Below are 17,329 nucleotides of genomic sequence, written 5' to 3'. Positions count from 1 at the left end.
TTTTTGCATCACCGAATATAAAAATGTACTTAATTTGAATACTGGGATGGTTGTTTATGCATGCTGAGAACCGCTGCAGGATAAAAAGTGTAACCAGCAACTGATATCTTCATGTATCCACTGAAGAGGCCTAAGGAAAAAAGGCGAAATGCATTTGTAATGTGTCAATTATATAATAAAGTCAATGGTAATGATAAAAGTTGAATTTATTTCTTGTCACTTATTTGCCGGTTTTGACCTGTAGAATCCTCGAAGTCGGAAGTAGAGAAAGTATATTTTTACTTGTTTTTAACTGAAAATATTTATTTTAGTGCTTTATTATATATACCGATCCCATTAGTTTCTAATTATAGACTTTTATATAATGACATTTTAATTAATTATATATTGAATATTGTAATGTTTCTTAGTTAATACTTTTAAAAAATTCAAAAAAAGATCATTTTAATTTAAAACCAGTTTTGCTTACACCTTTCGATAATTCTACAATAAAAATTAAATATAATATTCCTTCAAAATTTTCATCTGTGAATACTTTTATTTACTTTTAAATATTGGCTTCGAATGAATTTCGCTGGATATAATTAACATTCATTTGGCTTTCGTCTGTTGTGGATCCGAAGGTGTTTAATTAAGGTTGATCTGTGTGTAAACTTCTGTTTACACTTGTCACAACTATAAGGCTTTTCACCACTGTGGATCCGAAGGTGTGCAATTAAGTTTGACCTTTCTGTAAACTTCTTTTTACATTGGTCACAACTGTAAGGCTTTTCTCCAGTGTGAATGCGAAGATGTGAAATTAAGTGTGACTTCTGTGAAAACTTCTGTTGACATTCGTCACAAGCATAAGGCTTTTCACCAGTGTGGATCCGAAGGTGTTTAATTAAGCTTGATCTTCTTGTAAACTTCTTTTTACACTCGTCACAACAGTAAGGCTTTTCTCCAGTGTGGATCCGAAGGTGTTCAATTAAGCTTGATTTTTGTGTAAACTTCTTTTTACACTTGTCACAACTGTAAGGCTTTTCTCCTGTATGGATTCTTTCATGAGTTTGCAAACGTTGTTTAGTTGGGAAATTCTTCTTACAGTGTTTACATGAAAATTTTTTTTGGTTCCATTTCTCTGTAATTAAAAAAAGTCCTTTTTAAGTAACATTTTATCCATGTATAACAAAGTTTTTTTTAAATATGAACAATAAATAAATCATTAATAACGTTTATTTAAATAATTTTTATATCTAAAGGCAAATTTCTGCATCAAAGCACAAAGAGTAATTTTAGAGATAATAATGTTCAAGTGTTATTATACAATATCACGTTACTAATATTTTTAACAACAGTTAATCAGGGACGACATATGAAAGTAAACAATTTCTGTAAAACATTTTTGTACTGTAATCTTCATGAATTCTCTTCTTATATATCTTTGCAGTGGATCGCCTGCTTCTTTTATATTTTAATCGAAGTCCACCGATGTAAGTAAAGCAGTGTATCTAATATACAATTGTGTTATAATCTTAGACAATATTTTCTTCAAAATTTCATCCAATGTTTCATCCAAAGAAAATCTGAAAATAATAACATCATAAACTCATTTAAATTTAAATTTTCATATAACATTAGAATGTATTATTCATATTCTTATTCATTCGTATTGTTAAATGTAAAGTTGTATAATACGTTACATNGAATAAGATGTCAAACATTATCAGTGAAAATTCGCCCAGGGACCAATTTAAGATCGCCGGCGTTGTATACAGAATGTCATGTACATGTGGAAATCCAAATTATTACATCGGAGAAAGTGATAGATTGGATTTGAGAGTAAAGGAACACGAGGCGGCCATTAGACTGAGAAGGACAGAAACAACAAGGTTTTACATTGTAGAGAATTTAATTGTAATATAAATAGAAAAAATACTAATATATTGTATGAAATAGAAAATTGTTTAGAAAGAAAAATTGTCGAACATTTTTGCATCACCGAATATAAAAATGTACTTAATTTGAATACTGGGATGGTTGTTTATGCATGCTGAGAACCGCTGCAGGATAAAAAGTGTAACCAGCAACTGATATCTTCATGTATCCACTGAAGAGGCCTAAGGAAAAAAGGCGAAATGCATTTGTAATGTGTCAATTATATAATAAAGTCAATGGTAATGATAAAAGTTGAATTTATTTCTTGTCACTTATTTGCCGGTTTTGACCTGTAGAATCCTCGAAGTCGGAAGTAGAGAAAGTATATTTTTACTTGTTTTTAACTGAAAATATTTATTTTAGTGCTTTATTATATATACCGATCCCATTAGTTTCTAATTATAGACTTTTATATAATGACATTTTAATTAATTATATATTGAATATTGTAATGTTTCTTAGTTAATACTTTTAAAAAATTCAAAAAAAGATCATTTTAATTTAAAACCAGTTTTGCTTACACCTTTCGATAATTCTACAATAAAAATTAAATATAATATTCCTTCAAAATTTTCATCTGTGAATACTTTTATTTACTTTTAAATATTGGCTTCGAATGAATTTCGCTGGATATAATTAACATTCATTTGGCTTTCGTCTGTTGTGGATCCGAAGGTGTTTAATTAAGGTTGATCTGTGTGTAAACTTCTGTTTACACTTGTCACAACTATAAGGCTTTTCACCACTGTGGATCCGAAGGTGTGCAATTAAGTTTGACCTTTCTGTAAACTTCTTTTTACATTGGTCACAACTGTAAGGCTTTTCTCCAGTGTGAATGCGAAGATGTGAAATTAAGTGTGACTTCTGTGAAAACTTCTGTTGACATTCGTCACAAGCATAAGGCTTTTCACCAGTGTGGATCCGAAGGTGTTTAATTAAGCTTGATCTTCTTGTAAACTTCTTTTTACACTCGTCACAACAGTAAGGCTTTTCTCCAGTGTGGATCCGAAGGTGTTCAATTAAGCTTGATTTTTGTGTAAACTTCTTTTTACACTTGTCACAACTGTAAGGCTTTTCTCCTGTATGGATTCTTTCATGAGTTTGCAAACGTTGTTTAGTTGGGAAATTCTTCTTACAGTGTTTACATGAAAATTTTTTTTGGTTCCATTTCTCTGTAATTAAAAAAAGTCCTTTTTAAGTAACATTTTATCCATGTATAACAAAAATTTTTTTAAATATGAACAATAAATAAATCATTAATAACGTTTATTTAAATAATTTTTATATCTAAAGGCAAATTTCTGCATCAAAGCACAAAGAGTAATTTTAGAGATAATAATGTTCAAGTGTTATTATACAATATCACGTTACTAATATTTTTAACAACAGTTAATCAGGGACGACATATGAAAGTAAACAATTTCTGTAAAACATTTTTGTACTGTAATCTTCATGAATTCTCTTCTTATATATCTTTGCAGTGGATCGCCTGCTTCTTTTATATTTTAATCGAAGTCCACCGATGTAAGTAAAGCAGTGTATCTAATATACAATTGTGTTATAATCTTAGACAATATTTTCTTCAAAATTTCATCCAATGTTTCATCCAAAGAAAATCTGAAAATAATAACATCATAAACTCATTTAAATTTAAATTTTCATATAACATTAGAATGTATTATTCATATTCTTATTCATTCGTATTGTTAAATGTAAAGTTGTATAATACGTTACATTTAAATAAAAAGAATATTGTATATTTAAAAAAACTTATAATAAGTATACTTTCCTCATAACTCATTCTCGATAAGAAAAACTCACAACGTAAGAATTTGTATTTCACCCTTGCCTAACATTAAATGATGAATTTCATTTTTGCGAAATTGAATTTCGTTCTTCTCATTGTCAGTTTCTCTTTTCTGTATTTTCAGGGTGAAGATCAGCTAAATGGAAAAAATAAAACGATCTTACATATTAGACAAATTTATTTTCAATCTTATTGTGTACAGTGAATAAAATTTCTATTCTCTACGCTAAATTATTTAAAATATATAAATTCTATTCTAAATTAATTGATATTTACAAATGAATATTGTATACATTTAGTAATATACCAAAAAATTTTTTAGTGATAAAGTATCATTAGGGAATTTTTTGAAAATTGTTTTAAAAAGTTATTTATAGGAAAAACATCTATAGAGAATGCTAATGGTACGTAAAAAAATAACTAAATTAAAATAAAACTATGGTTTATTATTGTGAACGTTTACATTGACTAACTACCCACAACATGAAACAGTGAAGAAAAGATTGAGTTGAAGCTTGAAATATTTTGAGTCGACTGCAAATTTAAAATCTTTGGTTTTGTTGGTCGAACTGTAAACAGAACAACAATTGGCATAAGCTTTTTCTTAAACGTAGAGTAAGAAGTGTTAGGTTGTCATCCGTGAACACTAGGGATTGTAAATTTACCGACTTTCTCATTTACCGGTAATTCGGTAAACGAAAATTAAAATACCGGTTTACCGGTAAATTTTTTTCCTGAAAAATAAAATTAAGGTGATAAAAAATATAAGTAATTTTGATTTCCATTTCACATTTTTTTATTTCGAAGATATAGAATATAAAAAAATATAAAACTTAAAGTGTTATTCTAAACACACTATAATAATACCTTTTAGAAACATGAATAAAATAAAACAGAAATAATATATAGTACCTAATACCATTTTATTGTTTACCATTTTTTAAAAAATAACTTCTCAAGAAACTTAAATTATTTAAAGTCTTATCTCCTAATTTTGATCTAATTTTTGTATAAAATAATCCAGATTAGGTTAGGTTAGGTTTCTAGACTTTTTCGGACAGAATCTTTAAGTAATAAAAATTTTTCCAGCATGTTTAGTAAGCTATTCCACCTGGTTCTAAAATCTAAAATTAAAGAAAGTTTTTTTCGTGAGAGTAATGGGGATTCCCCACGAAAATAAGGTTAGAATAATATATATTTGCACAATCTTAAGGCATAATGTTAGAATCTTGTAATAAGTATTTGTATTTAATTATTTTAAACAGTTGTTAGAAGTAAAAAAATTATTTAAGGTACAAATTTTAATGTTATTTTGCAATAATATTGCATTAATGTCCTGTCATAATGTGGTGTATTCAAAATTGCTATTAATTTAAAAAATACGTGAAATATTTACGTATTATTATTTTTAAATATTAAAAAAAGAGATATTTACTTACTCTTTAAGAAAAACGTTGATTGCAAAGATTTTAAACCTTTAAAAATCTCAAAAAACGGCAGAGTACAAATCACATATGCTAACTAGAGCTTTCTGTACAATTTCAGTGCCTCTCAAACCCGAGAAAGTTTAAATTAAAATTAAACAGAAAATATCTCACATAAAATTAATAATTAGGTATATTGTTGATTATACTTATCTGTATTTTTTTTCAATGTCCCTTTAGCCCTTTTAAATATCTATAAACACAATATTCTCTATATAAAAATTTCTAGTATGAATTTTTTCATTTACTGAATTACTGGTAAATTTTTGAAATTTACCGCTAAGTTTACCGAATGTTTTTTTTTTGTCAATTTATTGGTTAACCGGTAAATCGGTAAACCAATAATCCCTAGTGAACACGCCATATGTAGATAAAAGACGTGTATTTAATGATGGAAATATGTATAAAGAATGTCGATATATTTCATTAGGAAATGTAAAAACTTCCGCTGGAAGACTACGTATCTCGAATATCTTACATTTTTATCACGATAATGATCCAAAACATAAGTCTTATAAAGTGGCTGCTGTACTTGTACTGTTGCCAAAAATGATTGAGTTACAAACTTTAAACCGAAATGCAATCGGATATTTATAAAAGAAGTTAGGAAAATCGGAGAGTCATAAATTAATAACAAAAATGAACTGAAAAGTACGTTTGAACAACAATGATCAGAAAACTGGTGAACACCAAATAAAAACTATTAACGGACAATCACTGCCAAACAGATTAAACGCTGGGTTAAAAAGAAAAACAATCTAACAAGTTATTGAAAATTTCAATCTTTTAATTTAACCAAATTTTAAATTGAAGTAATTTCGTTTTCACATAAAAAAATTTAGCAACGAGTTACGTATTTTTTCCGCCAATAACATTTAAAACTGCTTTGTTATATTTTATTAAAAAATTGTATAATCGATTAATGTACCGAGTCAATTAATGTAACTGCCCAATAGTAACGATGTTTGAAATTTAGATTATCAACGAATTCACTGTTATTTAAATTTAGAAATAGTTTTCATAAACATATTAATAGTTAAACTTTTTTCTCTAATTTTCATTCATGTTTCATGTTATAATAATAGAGGAGAAGGTGGTATTATGGAACCCCAATTACATTTTAGTGAATTGTAAACAAGGTATCATAACTACACCCACATTTTTTGTGCGAAAAGTACTGGTAACTAATAAACTAAGTGTTCCTAATTGGATTTTTCGCTAGTGTAATTATAAGTATGGTTTTTGAAGGCTTTTGTACAAAAAGTCCGAAAGTAGGCTTAGAGAAAATCGGGTGGTAATATGGAACCTTACTGTATATTTTCAAAAAAATGCTTTAATGTAGCCAAAAACAAATAGGAAAGGACAAAAAATGTTAAATAATTACAAAATTATTTACTCCAATGTATTTTATCGCAAAAATGCTTTTATAATAGAAAAATATGACCTCCATCAACAATATATATTCCAGCAGCTCTTTTTCGATATTCTCAGGAAGAATTGGCTTTCTACCTAGTGTCTTTTTCACAAATTGCTCTGGAGGAATGTCTGCTTGCAAATAGAAAGTTCGGAGGAGTTGAGTTCCATATTACTGTAAAAGCACCAATGGGGTCCGTATTTCACGCATCGCCATCTCGAATTAACTTATGTCTGTCAAGACCAAAATTTAAAAAACGTGAACATCACACAGATTAATATGTACCCCTAAGTCTCTGGAACGGAATACATGCACCAGTGAACCTACAACTACACGATTTATATTTTAAAAATAATTAAATTCACTTAGCATTCAAAACTTGTGAATTTTGAAAAAAACAAATTTTCTGATTAAATGCGAACAACTGTTTAACTGAAGTAAAACGGGTTTTCCCCTTGCTATGGATGTCTGCCTAGTTCACTTCAGCCACATTCCACTACAGTTCGCCTTTATTATCAGTTCGAAATGGGGTGGTTCCATAATACCCGCAGTGTTCCATAATACCACCTTCTCCTCTAAGAGTTTTAGCTAGAGATTGGCAATAGAAAAACGTGGCAGACACAAAAATTCGCTGAACTTTGGAGACATCACCTGATAGATCATAATACACTATAGTATTTTAACTAGAAACGAATTATTGTTATTATTATCGACTATATGGAACAAAAAAAAAATAAAATAAAATAAAACCGCTGGTTAACGACAATAGTTCTATCATAATATAGCCTATATTGTGATGATAAATATTAATCAGATGCAACATAAAATGTCTAATGTCTAGATGTGAGGAAATATTATACAATTTTGTTTACGACATGAGAGATTAGGCCATTTAAAAGTAAAGCAGATTTATTAGATATTTATCGCATTACCATATGTTATTAATGTTGATTTTAGTCCATATTTAGAATGGAATGATGTTTTTTTTATGTTCCTATTAATGGTGTCTCCAAAGTTCAGCGAAATCTTCGCAAAAGGAATAAGTTATGAGGAAACACGTCAGAGATGGGTTGTAACGTGACCGAATAGCACCTATAAATGTCACGTGACACGTTTCGTACGCACCACCCTCTGATGTGACCGTTCCGCGACGAAAACAAGCTTAAACAATGGCATATTCCAATGGCGCACACTCGGTTAAGTATTTCTAAATTTTTTATTTATCGCATATTTTATATGGATTATTCCCCAAAAAATTACACGTGTTTTGGAAATGTTTCAGTGAAATTACTCTAGAATAGACTAATTTCATGGAAGAAAACCTTTCAAACGGCCGTACCCCTAAACTGCACAAGTGCTCATTATTGTAATGAAACGCTTATTTCTACATTAGAAATGTTTAAGCAAACTTTACTTTCGTCACTGTGTCTAACCGTTAAAGCAAAAAACTAAAATTATAGATGTAAAATAAGGAAATCGCTACTACTCACAAAAGGAATTTCAAATTCGTTATTTTCTACCTTTCTTGTGGAGTTTCTTTCAGTGTAGTTTTAGCTGGCTTCAATCTGCAGTTTCTTTCTTTTCTTTATTTTTATTCATTAGAAAAGCTAAATTTCATTACTTTTTATTCCAGTGTCCTCTTCAATCTAAAAAAAAAAAAAAGAAAAATAGTCCTCGTCTACGCAAGGTGAGCGCTTACCACTAGACTAACCTCTTCTTCTACTACCCGTTTCAATTGAAGTTTACTATCTGGGACCATCATGGCCGTCGTTCCGGAATCTCGAGCACAGGGGCGATTAGAAATGGTCGGTAGGCTGCGCCGGTGACATTGTGTGTACATATGCAAATAGTTTATCTTACGACGTAAATGTGTACTTGTAAGAAATTATGCAAATTTGTTTCGTGCGGGTGTTAGGTGTGGAGTCGTTAAAATAACTGTCGAGTTTATTTGACTGAGTTTAGTTATTAATTTGTTTTTTTTTTTTTGATAATTGAATTTAAGAATTGGACCACTGTGTATTTCATTCGTTATTTGTTATCTGATTTTTCCGAATTATGTCTCGATGTAAAAATTCCATCAGATGTAAAATTTGCAATTAAACTAGGCCTTTAAACAGTCAAAACGATGTGTGTTAAATGTAATGGCAAGTGTAAAATTTGTTTTAGAAGTGATGCAAATTGTGTTAGATTTCGATGTCGGAAATGTAACTTTAAAATGTCTGCTTATGAGGGGACATTTAAAGAAAAATGTGGCAATTTATCCTGGTCAAGTATTTTTTCCTTGATATGGCATTTAATTTGTATTGACTGTTCGTTGAAATCCGCTTGGTTGGCCGTAGGTATAAGTAAAAGAACTGCCATTGGTTGGGCAAATTACATTAGACATGTAATAATGGTTTCGTTGAGTAATTTAAGTAATATGAAATTGGAGGACCGGAAAAGACAGTAGAGATAGATGAGACTGTGGTTTGCAAAAGGAAATATTGGAAACGAATAAACTCGGAATAAAAACTGATTGTCGCTTAATATGTTCAAAGTCCTAAAAAACAGTAAAATCTTATAATTTACTCAAACATGGGTGTGCGGCCTTAAAACTTTTCTTGAAAATTACTTTTTTTAAAAAAGAGATTTTATAATAATATTATACTTTTAATATTAAGAGTTTAATATTATTGTTCCCGTTTAAATGTTTGAAAAAGGAATGTAACATAGCATTAAGGAACGAAAAAGCATCATATTTCAAGCTATATCATACAGTCTTTATTTTAGGATTCCGCGTTTTCACAATAAAACAATGATAAAAATTTTCGCAATATCTACAGTGAATAGGAAAATAGAGGGATTCATTTTTCTGCTATATTTTGGAAGCGTCAGTGATCAGTAATGACGTGATGTTCCACATCACGTGGTTCTTCTCTTTAAAACACAATTAAGACCCGAGATGCATTTCCTCCTTCTATAAAGCCTGTATCAACAACTGTTCCTTGTGTGAAAAAAGAACCTAAAGGAATTTTCACGTAAACACTAAGAATTTCAAAAGTGAACAACAGTTGCAAATTTATCAAACAATCAACACTGGAGAAAAGCCTTACTGTTGTGACGAGAGTAAACAGAAGTTTACAGAAAAAGGAAGCTTAATTACACATCTTTGGACTCGCAACAGACAAACGCCACGTAAATGTTAATTATGTCCAGCAAAATTCATTCGAAACCATCATCTAAAAGTACATTAGAATATTTACACAGAAATTTCGAACGAATATTTTAAATTTCTATTGATGTAGAATTATCGAAAGATGTAAGCAAAACTGGTTTTAAAATTAAAATGGTGTTTTTTCAATTCCCGAGAAGTTTCAACTAAAAAACATTACAATATTCATACTCAGACGTCATTTTCTTCAAATTTTATAATTAGGCCTACATTAAACTTTTAGCATGTGGTTTTAAAACAAAATTTAATATTTTTGAATTTGCTGAAATTTCCTAATTGAATTTCCTGTTCAAGTATACAAAACAAAGTTTATGTAGCAATTTGTTGAAAACAGATTTCGTTATTATTGAATCACGCTATCATATATTTATATCAATACCTGAATTGTTAATTCATTTAAAAAAATTAATATTTGTAAATGGCTTACTACAAAAAAAATGGGTGCGACTTCTGTAAATGATACTTCCGCCAGAGTGTTCTATGACACCAGGAAAAGCCGACACTTCACGTCGTCATTTCAACTATCGTTGTCTGACCTACTTTTATTGTAATCAAACATTAGAGTAAAAACGTAGTAAGATCTTTAAAATTAATTAGCCTGTTAAATTACTTTACAGGCTATCCTTGTAATTTATAGTAAATTACTAGGTCTTTTTATAAAATTAGTAGTAGTTATTAAATTCAAATTCACGCTTTACGTAGTATTACAGTATTTACTTTGAAAGCATTAAAAATAGAAAAATAAGAGAATAACATAGAATTTATTTTTCACTATAAAGCAATTTTAAAAATCAGAAGCACGTAAGTTTTAATATTACGATAAAACTAGACCGAGGCATAAAAATTGAACTAATTTACTTAAATTTAATTAAATATACGACTGTCCATACACTTGCCTTCCTCCCCTGCATTAAGCACAATTCAAAAACTCCAATTAATCTTTTAAATATGTTTTAAAACCAGTATTATTGTATTGATATTATATCAATCCTGAATCTTATAGAATTTCTAACTGTGATTATAAATATATCTGCAAAATATTTTCGATATAAACACTAAGCCACAATAATCAAAACAAATTGATAAAGCATAAATTCTTCTAATATCCTTAAATCAAGTAATACTACTTTTTCTTTTATATTCGTCTCGCCATATCTTATTTATACCTTCTCTATTCACCCCCGTTTAATTTCATCTAATTATATTTAAAATCTAAAAAACTCTACAAGCAAATTAATTTGCTAATAAAGGACATAGTTGCTAACAAGACTTTGTATTATTCTTTCGCATTGTTCTACGTAAGAGCTACATATCAGTAGAGATGTCTAAATAACACGCTTATAAACAATGAATGAAATAAATGTTTTTAAAGAAGTACTACATAATTATATGTGCGAATAAGTTAGTGTAATACATACCTTCGCTTACAAGTATTACATCCAAACAAAGATCGGTTCTCGGTAATTGCCCAAAATAAAATATTTTTCAAGTTTTCTTTCTATAAAGTAGCATATTCTGAAACAAGTTTTAAATTTACACTAAACTTTTGACTTTTTATCCTTTAAAAACAACACAAAATATGTCAATGCCTAGAGTAAAAGTTTATCCGAGTGGACTTCGAAAGAAAATGGAAATAAACGGCACACCGCACTCTACGGAATTTAGCGTGAAATGATGTTTACGGGCAGAGAAGCCAGATGTTTTCAAAGAAAGTAGCCCATCCAGACTAAGAAAGAAGGCTGTTAAAGTAAAAAGTAGCCTAATGCAGTAATAACGTATAATAAATTAAACAAAATTAGATTATAAAAAAATTACGAGTATAATTACCTTTAAAAATTTTAAGTTTAATGCATTTAAATAAATCTATTTCACTGGCTTCTTTATCAAACATTTTTAAGCCAAAATTCAGCATGGTATTTGTTGGATTAAAGGTAACGCAGCATATGTTTTCATTTTTGAAAAATATTTTATTCTCAAAATTGATGCTGGAAGACCCAAGCTCATTTTCCTGTTTCTCAATTTGGTTTTGACCATAGCGAAAGCAAGCAATATAAACAGAATGGAAACTTCGATATCTAGGAAAATGTAGGATCCCTTACAGCATTTTTAATAGTTGGAACACCAAAACTCCAATGGAAACATTATCTAACAATATAATGAAAAATACTTGTCCAGTCTACTGTCAATTAGATGCCGCCATTGTCTCATTATTTCTCCAATTTTGAATTGATCAGACAGCCCTAGGGAAACAGTTGAAAATAGAAAACGAGTAGGACTTTAAAAAAATTAAGTTTATCTCCCAATATTTACTTAAGTAATTCGATATTTTTAGGTATGCGACTAAAAATTACTTTACAGGCTATTTTAGAAAGTTTGAACATCTTTCTTTAACTATAAATGCTTGTTGATAAGAAATTTTGTTTATTGTAAATTTATTCACCAAACGGTTTGAAATTTCATAGTCCAAATCAATCTTTTCATTTGACATATAATTAGATTAATCATTTAAATCTATGTGAAGTTTCACAAATTAAAAAAAAAACTCTTCTTTGCATAATGCAATGCTGCATAATTTATGTTTTAAAACGCGCGGAAAAAACATGACTTTAGCATTTTTAATATCGCTTGTTCTGTTGATGAAATGTATTACCATTTATTAAAGTAATTTCTTTTCTTGCAATCGATGAGTGTCCGTGTGTTTCTTAATAAAGTCGTTCTAAAACGGAACAAATGGCTGGAAAAAAAACATCGTTTGTAACCTTGAAACGGTCGCTTACTCACACTTGACATTTTCTGTGTCGGATCCCACCTTCCATCCACATGAAGTATTCAGAATTAAGAGCGGACACAGAGAAAGACACAAGCAGAGATGACAGTGAAAATTTATTGGTGTAACGATGTTTTGAAATTGCAGCTCAAAAATGTAACTTCGACTTATTGCATAGAATTTCTTCATATTAAACGTATGGGATATAAACACCAAAAAATTTACTGAAACAATACAGCGTTTGTCTGTCAAAAAATGAAGCAAATTTTAAACGTTCTCATAAAGTTCCATAATATGTATACCGTATGTATGAAACACGTAATGTCAGAATCATGTATGCCTGAAGATATTCTTTTCGAAATATATCATTACGCTCGTAATTTATTATCGCTCGAAGTTTTTCAACAACATATACCATATAATTTATTCTGCAGGCACATTTTTCTACACAAACGAGTTAACATAGGCATATCGCAGTTAGGACAAACTTTTCAGTTTGTTTCGAACAAGCGAATACCTTAACATCTGAATTTGTATATCCGCGGCCGAAACGAACTGTACAGTTCGAATATGCGTAAATTTTCTGTATTATGAATTAGAACAAAATATGCACTCTTCTGAATATTGATCGAATAAATTATAATAACTGCAATTAGCACGGCATGTATCTATAGAACAATTCTCTATTCAAGAAAATTTTATATAATAAGAGTTTAATTACATACAGTATTAAATACTGTAATGTTTTTTAGTTAAAACTTTTCAGAAACTCCAAAAAATATCATTTTAATTCAAAACCAGTTTGGCTTACATCTTTCGATAATTCTACATCAATAAAAATTAAAAATAACATTCCTTCAAAATTTCCATGTGTGAATATTTCTATTTATTTTTAAATCTTGGCTTCGAATGAATTTCTCAGGACATAATTAACTTTCAAAACTTTCATATCGCTTTTATCTCTTGTGTACCCGAAGATGTCTAATTAAGCTTGACCTTTGTGTAAACTTCTTTTTACACACGTCACAACTGTAAGGCTTTTCTCCTGTGTGGATCCGAAGGTGTTTAATTAAGGTTGATCTGTGTGTAAACTTCTGTTTACACTCGTCACAACTGTAAGGTTTTTCTCCTGTGTGGAGACGAATGTGTGAAATTAAGTCTGACTTTTGTGAAAACTTCTGTTTACACTCGTCACAACTGTAAGGCTTTTCTCCAGTGTGGATAAGGATGTGTTTAATTAAGTGGGACTTCTGTGTAAATTTCTGTTGACATTCGTCACAACTGTAAGGCTTTTCTCCTGTGTGGATCCGAAGGTGTTGAATTAAGTATGACTTTCGTGTGAACTTCTGTTTACACACGTCACAACTGTGAGGCTTCTCTCCAGAGTGGACCCGAAGGTGTTGAATTAAGCTTGACCTTTGTTTAAACTTCTGTTTACACTCGTCACAACTGAAAGGCTTCTCTCCTGTATGGATTCTTCCATGATTTTGAAAATTTTGTTTAGTTTTGAAATTCTTCTTACAGCGTTTACGTGAAAATTGTTTTTGGTTCCATTTCTCTGCAATTAAAAGAATCGTTTTTAAATAATATTCTATCCATGTATAACAAAAANTTGCCAAAATGATCGAATCACAGACAGAGTTTAAACCGAAATCTAATCGGATATTTATAAAATAAGTCAGATAGAAAAATCAAATAATCAAAATTATTAACAAAAATGAACTGAAAAGTACGTTTGAACAACAATGATCAGAAAATTGCTGAATATCAAAGAAAAGCTATTAATAGGCTGTCAAACAGATTGAACAGTGGGCTGAAAAGAAAAAACAATGCAAGAAGTTATTGAAATATTCAGTCTTTTAATATAACTAAATTTTAAATCGAAGTAATTTCGTTTTCACATAAAAAATGTAGCAACGAGTTGCGTATCTTTTCCGCCAATAATATTTAAAACTGCTCTGTTATATTTTATTAAAAAATCGTGTAATCGACTAATGTACCGAGTCAATTAATCTAACTGCCCAATAGCAACGATGTTTCAAATTTAAATTTTAAACGAATTCACTTTATTTAAATTTAGAAATAGTTTAACTATTAATATGTTTATGAAAACGTTTTGTCGAATTTTCATTTTCATTCACGTTTCATGTTATAAGAATAAGAGTTTTAGCTAGAAACTGGCAATAGAGAAACGTGTCAGGCACAAGAATATGCTGAACTTTGGAGATATCACGTGATAGATCAGAATACACTATAGCAAGGCTGGGCAACCTTTTTTATAACATGGGCCAGAATAAATTTTACGTTTTTTCCGCGGGCCATAGTAGTTAATTGACCAAATTTCTGCATCAAAACACAAAAAAGTAATCTTAGAGAAAGTAATGTTCGCGTAATAACTTAATATATTATGTTACTAATATTTTTAACAGTTAATCAGGAACGAAATATTAAAGTAAACAATTTCTGTATAACATATTTCAAGTGTAATCTTCATGAATTCTGTTTTTATATCCTTGCAGTGGGTTTCCGGCTTCTTTTATATTTTAATCGAAGACCACCGATGTAAGTAAAGCAGTGTATCTAATATACAATTTTGTTATAATCTTGGACAATATTTTCTGCAAAACGTTCTGTTTCATCCAAAGAATGTCTGAAAGTAATAACAACATACATGAAATAAATTCTATAAAATTTAAATTCACATCAGTTTAACATTATAATGCATTATTCATATTCATTCCTATTGTTAAATGTAACTTGAATAATATGTTAAAATTAGATAAAAAGTATATTGAATTTTTTAAAAACTTATTATAAGTATACTTTCCTGATAAGTCGTTCTCGACGAGAAAAACTCACAACATTGGCAAGGATAAAATACAAACTTTTAACAGTTAATCATGGATTTCCTTCTAGCGAAATTGAATGTCGTTCTTTTCATTTTTAGTTTCTCTTTTCTGTATTTTCAGGGTGAAAATCAGCTAAATGGAAGAAATAAAACAAACAATCTTAAAAATCAGACAAATTTATTTTGAATGCTTGTTGTGAACGGTGAATAAAATTTCTATTCTCTACGCTAAATCATTTAAAATACAGTGGTACCTCAGGATACGAAATTAATCTGTTCCGAAACTGAGATCGTATCATGAAAATGTCGTAAGGTAAATCATTTTTCCCTATACGATTACATGTAAAACTAAATAATTCGTTCCAACACGAAAAACACATTCAAATTAAAGCTTAGTAGTACATTAAAAAAAATAACTATAGTAAGAAAAACACTGAAAAATGCGTTTTGTAGTTGTAAATGTATAAATAACTATAACAGAATAATAACTTATTTAAAAAATGTAGTTTTAGTTGCACTTTACCCTTGAGGATAGACGACGATGGAGGTGTAAACTGGTGGCGGAAGAGAGGGAGAAGGGAAATGATACTAAAACTTAACTTACATAACATAATGTAACAATAACTTAAGAATAACTTAGAAAAGATAAATATATTAGTGTTGTTTTATATATATATCTGTCCAAAGAGCTTTGCTTACTTTTTAAAATGTTTCTAAAATTACTTAGGCAAATGTCATTACTCTGAGCAGCAATACAGCTATTGTGAATCTTTTTGGGATGTTTCTTTTCAATAAAATCAGTCACTTTCTGATAATATCTGAAGATTTCTTTTATCGAGCGAGATCCTTCCACGACCAAGCAAACACGCGGACTGAGACGGATGAACAGAAGTGAATAAAAAATGGCGCTGCGAACTAATCGAGACATTCCAATTTTCAACGCGAGTGTTGAGTGTTGCAGTCAACAATTTGACGTCATCAACGACGTTCCAACTCGAGTACGAAGTGCTTAGTTCCCATAATTCCATTCTCAGCAAGATGGATTCCATTCAAATGTCTTACGAATTACCCACAATTCATTGGAAAGTAGCAGTCAACACATCTGTTGAGTGCTGAGTATGTTGAGTCAGCGCAGACAACAGCGCTACCTCAACGTTGAAAAAAGGAACGAATTTTAACGAATGTTGAGATCAGCGCTGAGTCAGCGTTGAAAATTGAAATGTCCCGTAATGTAACGTCGTATGGTGAGTTTTTGTTCGTATCGTGGAACAAAAATATGTTCGAATTTCATGTCATATCCTGAAAATTTCGTGTGCTGGTGCGTTCGTATCCTGAGGTACCACTGTATATAAATCCTATTTAAAATTAATTGATATTTACAGATGAACATGATATATTAGTAACTGTATACAAATAAATTTTTCAGAAATTTATTTTGGTAATGTAAAATTTTTTGTGATAAAGTGTCATTGGTGAATTTTTTGAAAATTGTTTTGAAAGTTGTCTATACGAAAAATATCTATATAAAATTGAAATGGTAAGTAAAAATTAACTGTAAATTAAAATAAAATTTCGTTTTATTATTGTAGACGATTACATTGACTACTTATAATATGAAACAGAGAATAAAATATTACCAGTACTTCAAGCGCGTAGTATTTTTAGTCGACTAAAAATTAAACATTCTTGGCTCTGTTGTTCAGACTGTGAACAGAATAAAAATTGGCACAACCTTTTCCTTAAACGTAGAGAAAGAAGTGTTATGGTGTGTGAATGGACGACAACCTATGGAGACAGAAGACATGTGTTTAATGATGGAAATATGTAGGAAGAATGACGATATATTTCATTAGAAAATGTTAAAACTTTCGCTGGAAAACT

At 29.7% G+C, this 17,329-nt stretch overlaps 1 protein-coding gene across 1 annotated transcript; it reads right to left on the bottom strand.

Annotated features, from left to right (window-relative positions):
- Positions 1-448: 448 nt before the first annotated feature.
- On the bottom strand, positions 449-14,748 carry LOC111636150 (zinc finger protein 271-like). Its single transcript, XM_023381337.1, has 4 exons — positions 14,742-14,748; positions 13,577-14,158; positions 2,661-3,011; positions 449-1,027 (listed from the first exon to the last, which is right to left on the bottom strand). The coding sequence occupies exons 1-4, from the start codon at positions 14,746-14,748 to the stop codon at positions 585-587; spliced, it is 1,383 nt and encodes a 460-aa protein (XP_023237105.1). The 3' UTR covers positions 449-584.
- Positions 14,749-17,329: the final 2,581 nt, after the last annotated feature.

This window comes from Centruroides sculpturatus, unplaced genomic scaffold, assembly GCF_000671375.1.
Source record: "Centruroides sculpturatus isolate CEXI.00-Female unplaced genomic scaffold, Cexi_2.0 scaffold1046, whole genome shotgun sequence".
NCBI classification, from domain to species: domain Eukaryota; kingdom Metazoa; phylum Arthropoda; class Arachnida; order Scorpiones; family Buthidae; genus Centruroides; species Centruroides sculpturatus.
Note: the sequence above shows the minus strand (reverse complement) of the source record. Positions and strands in the feature narration are given on the sequence as shown.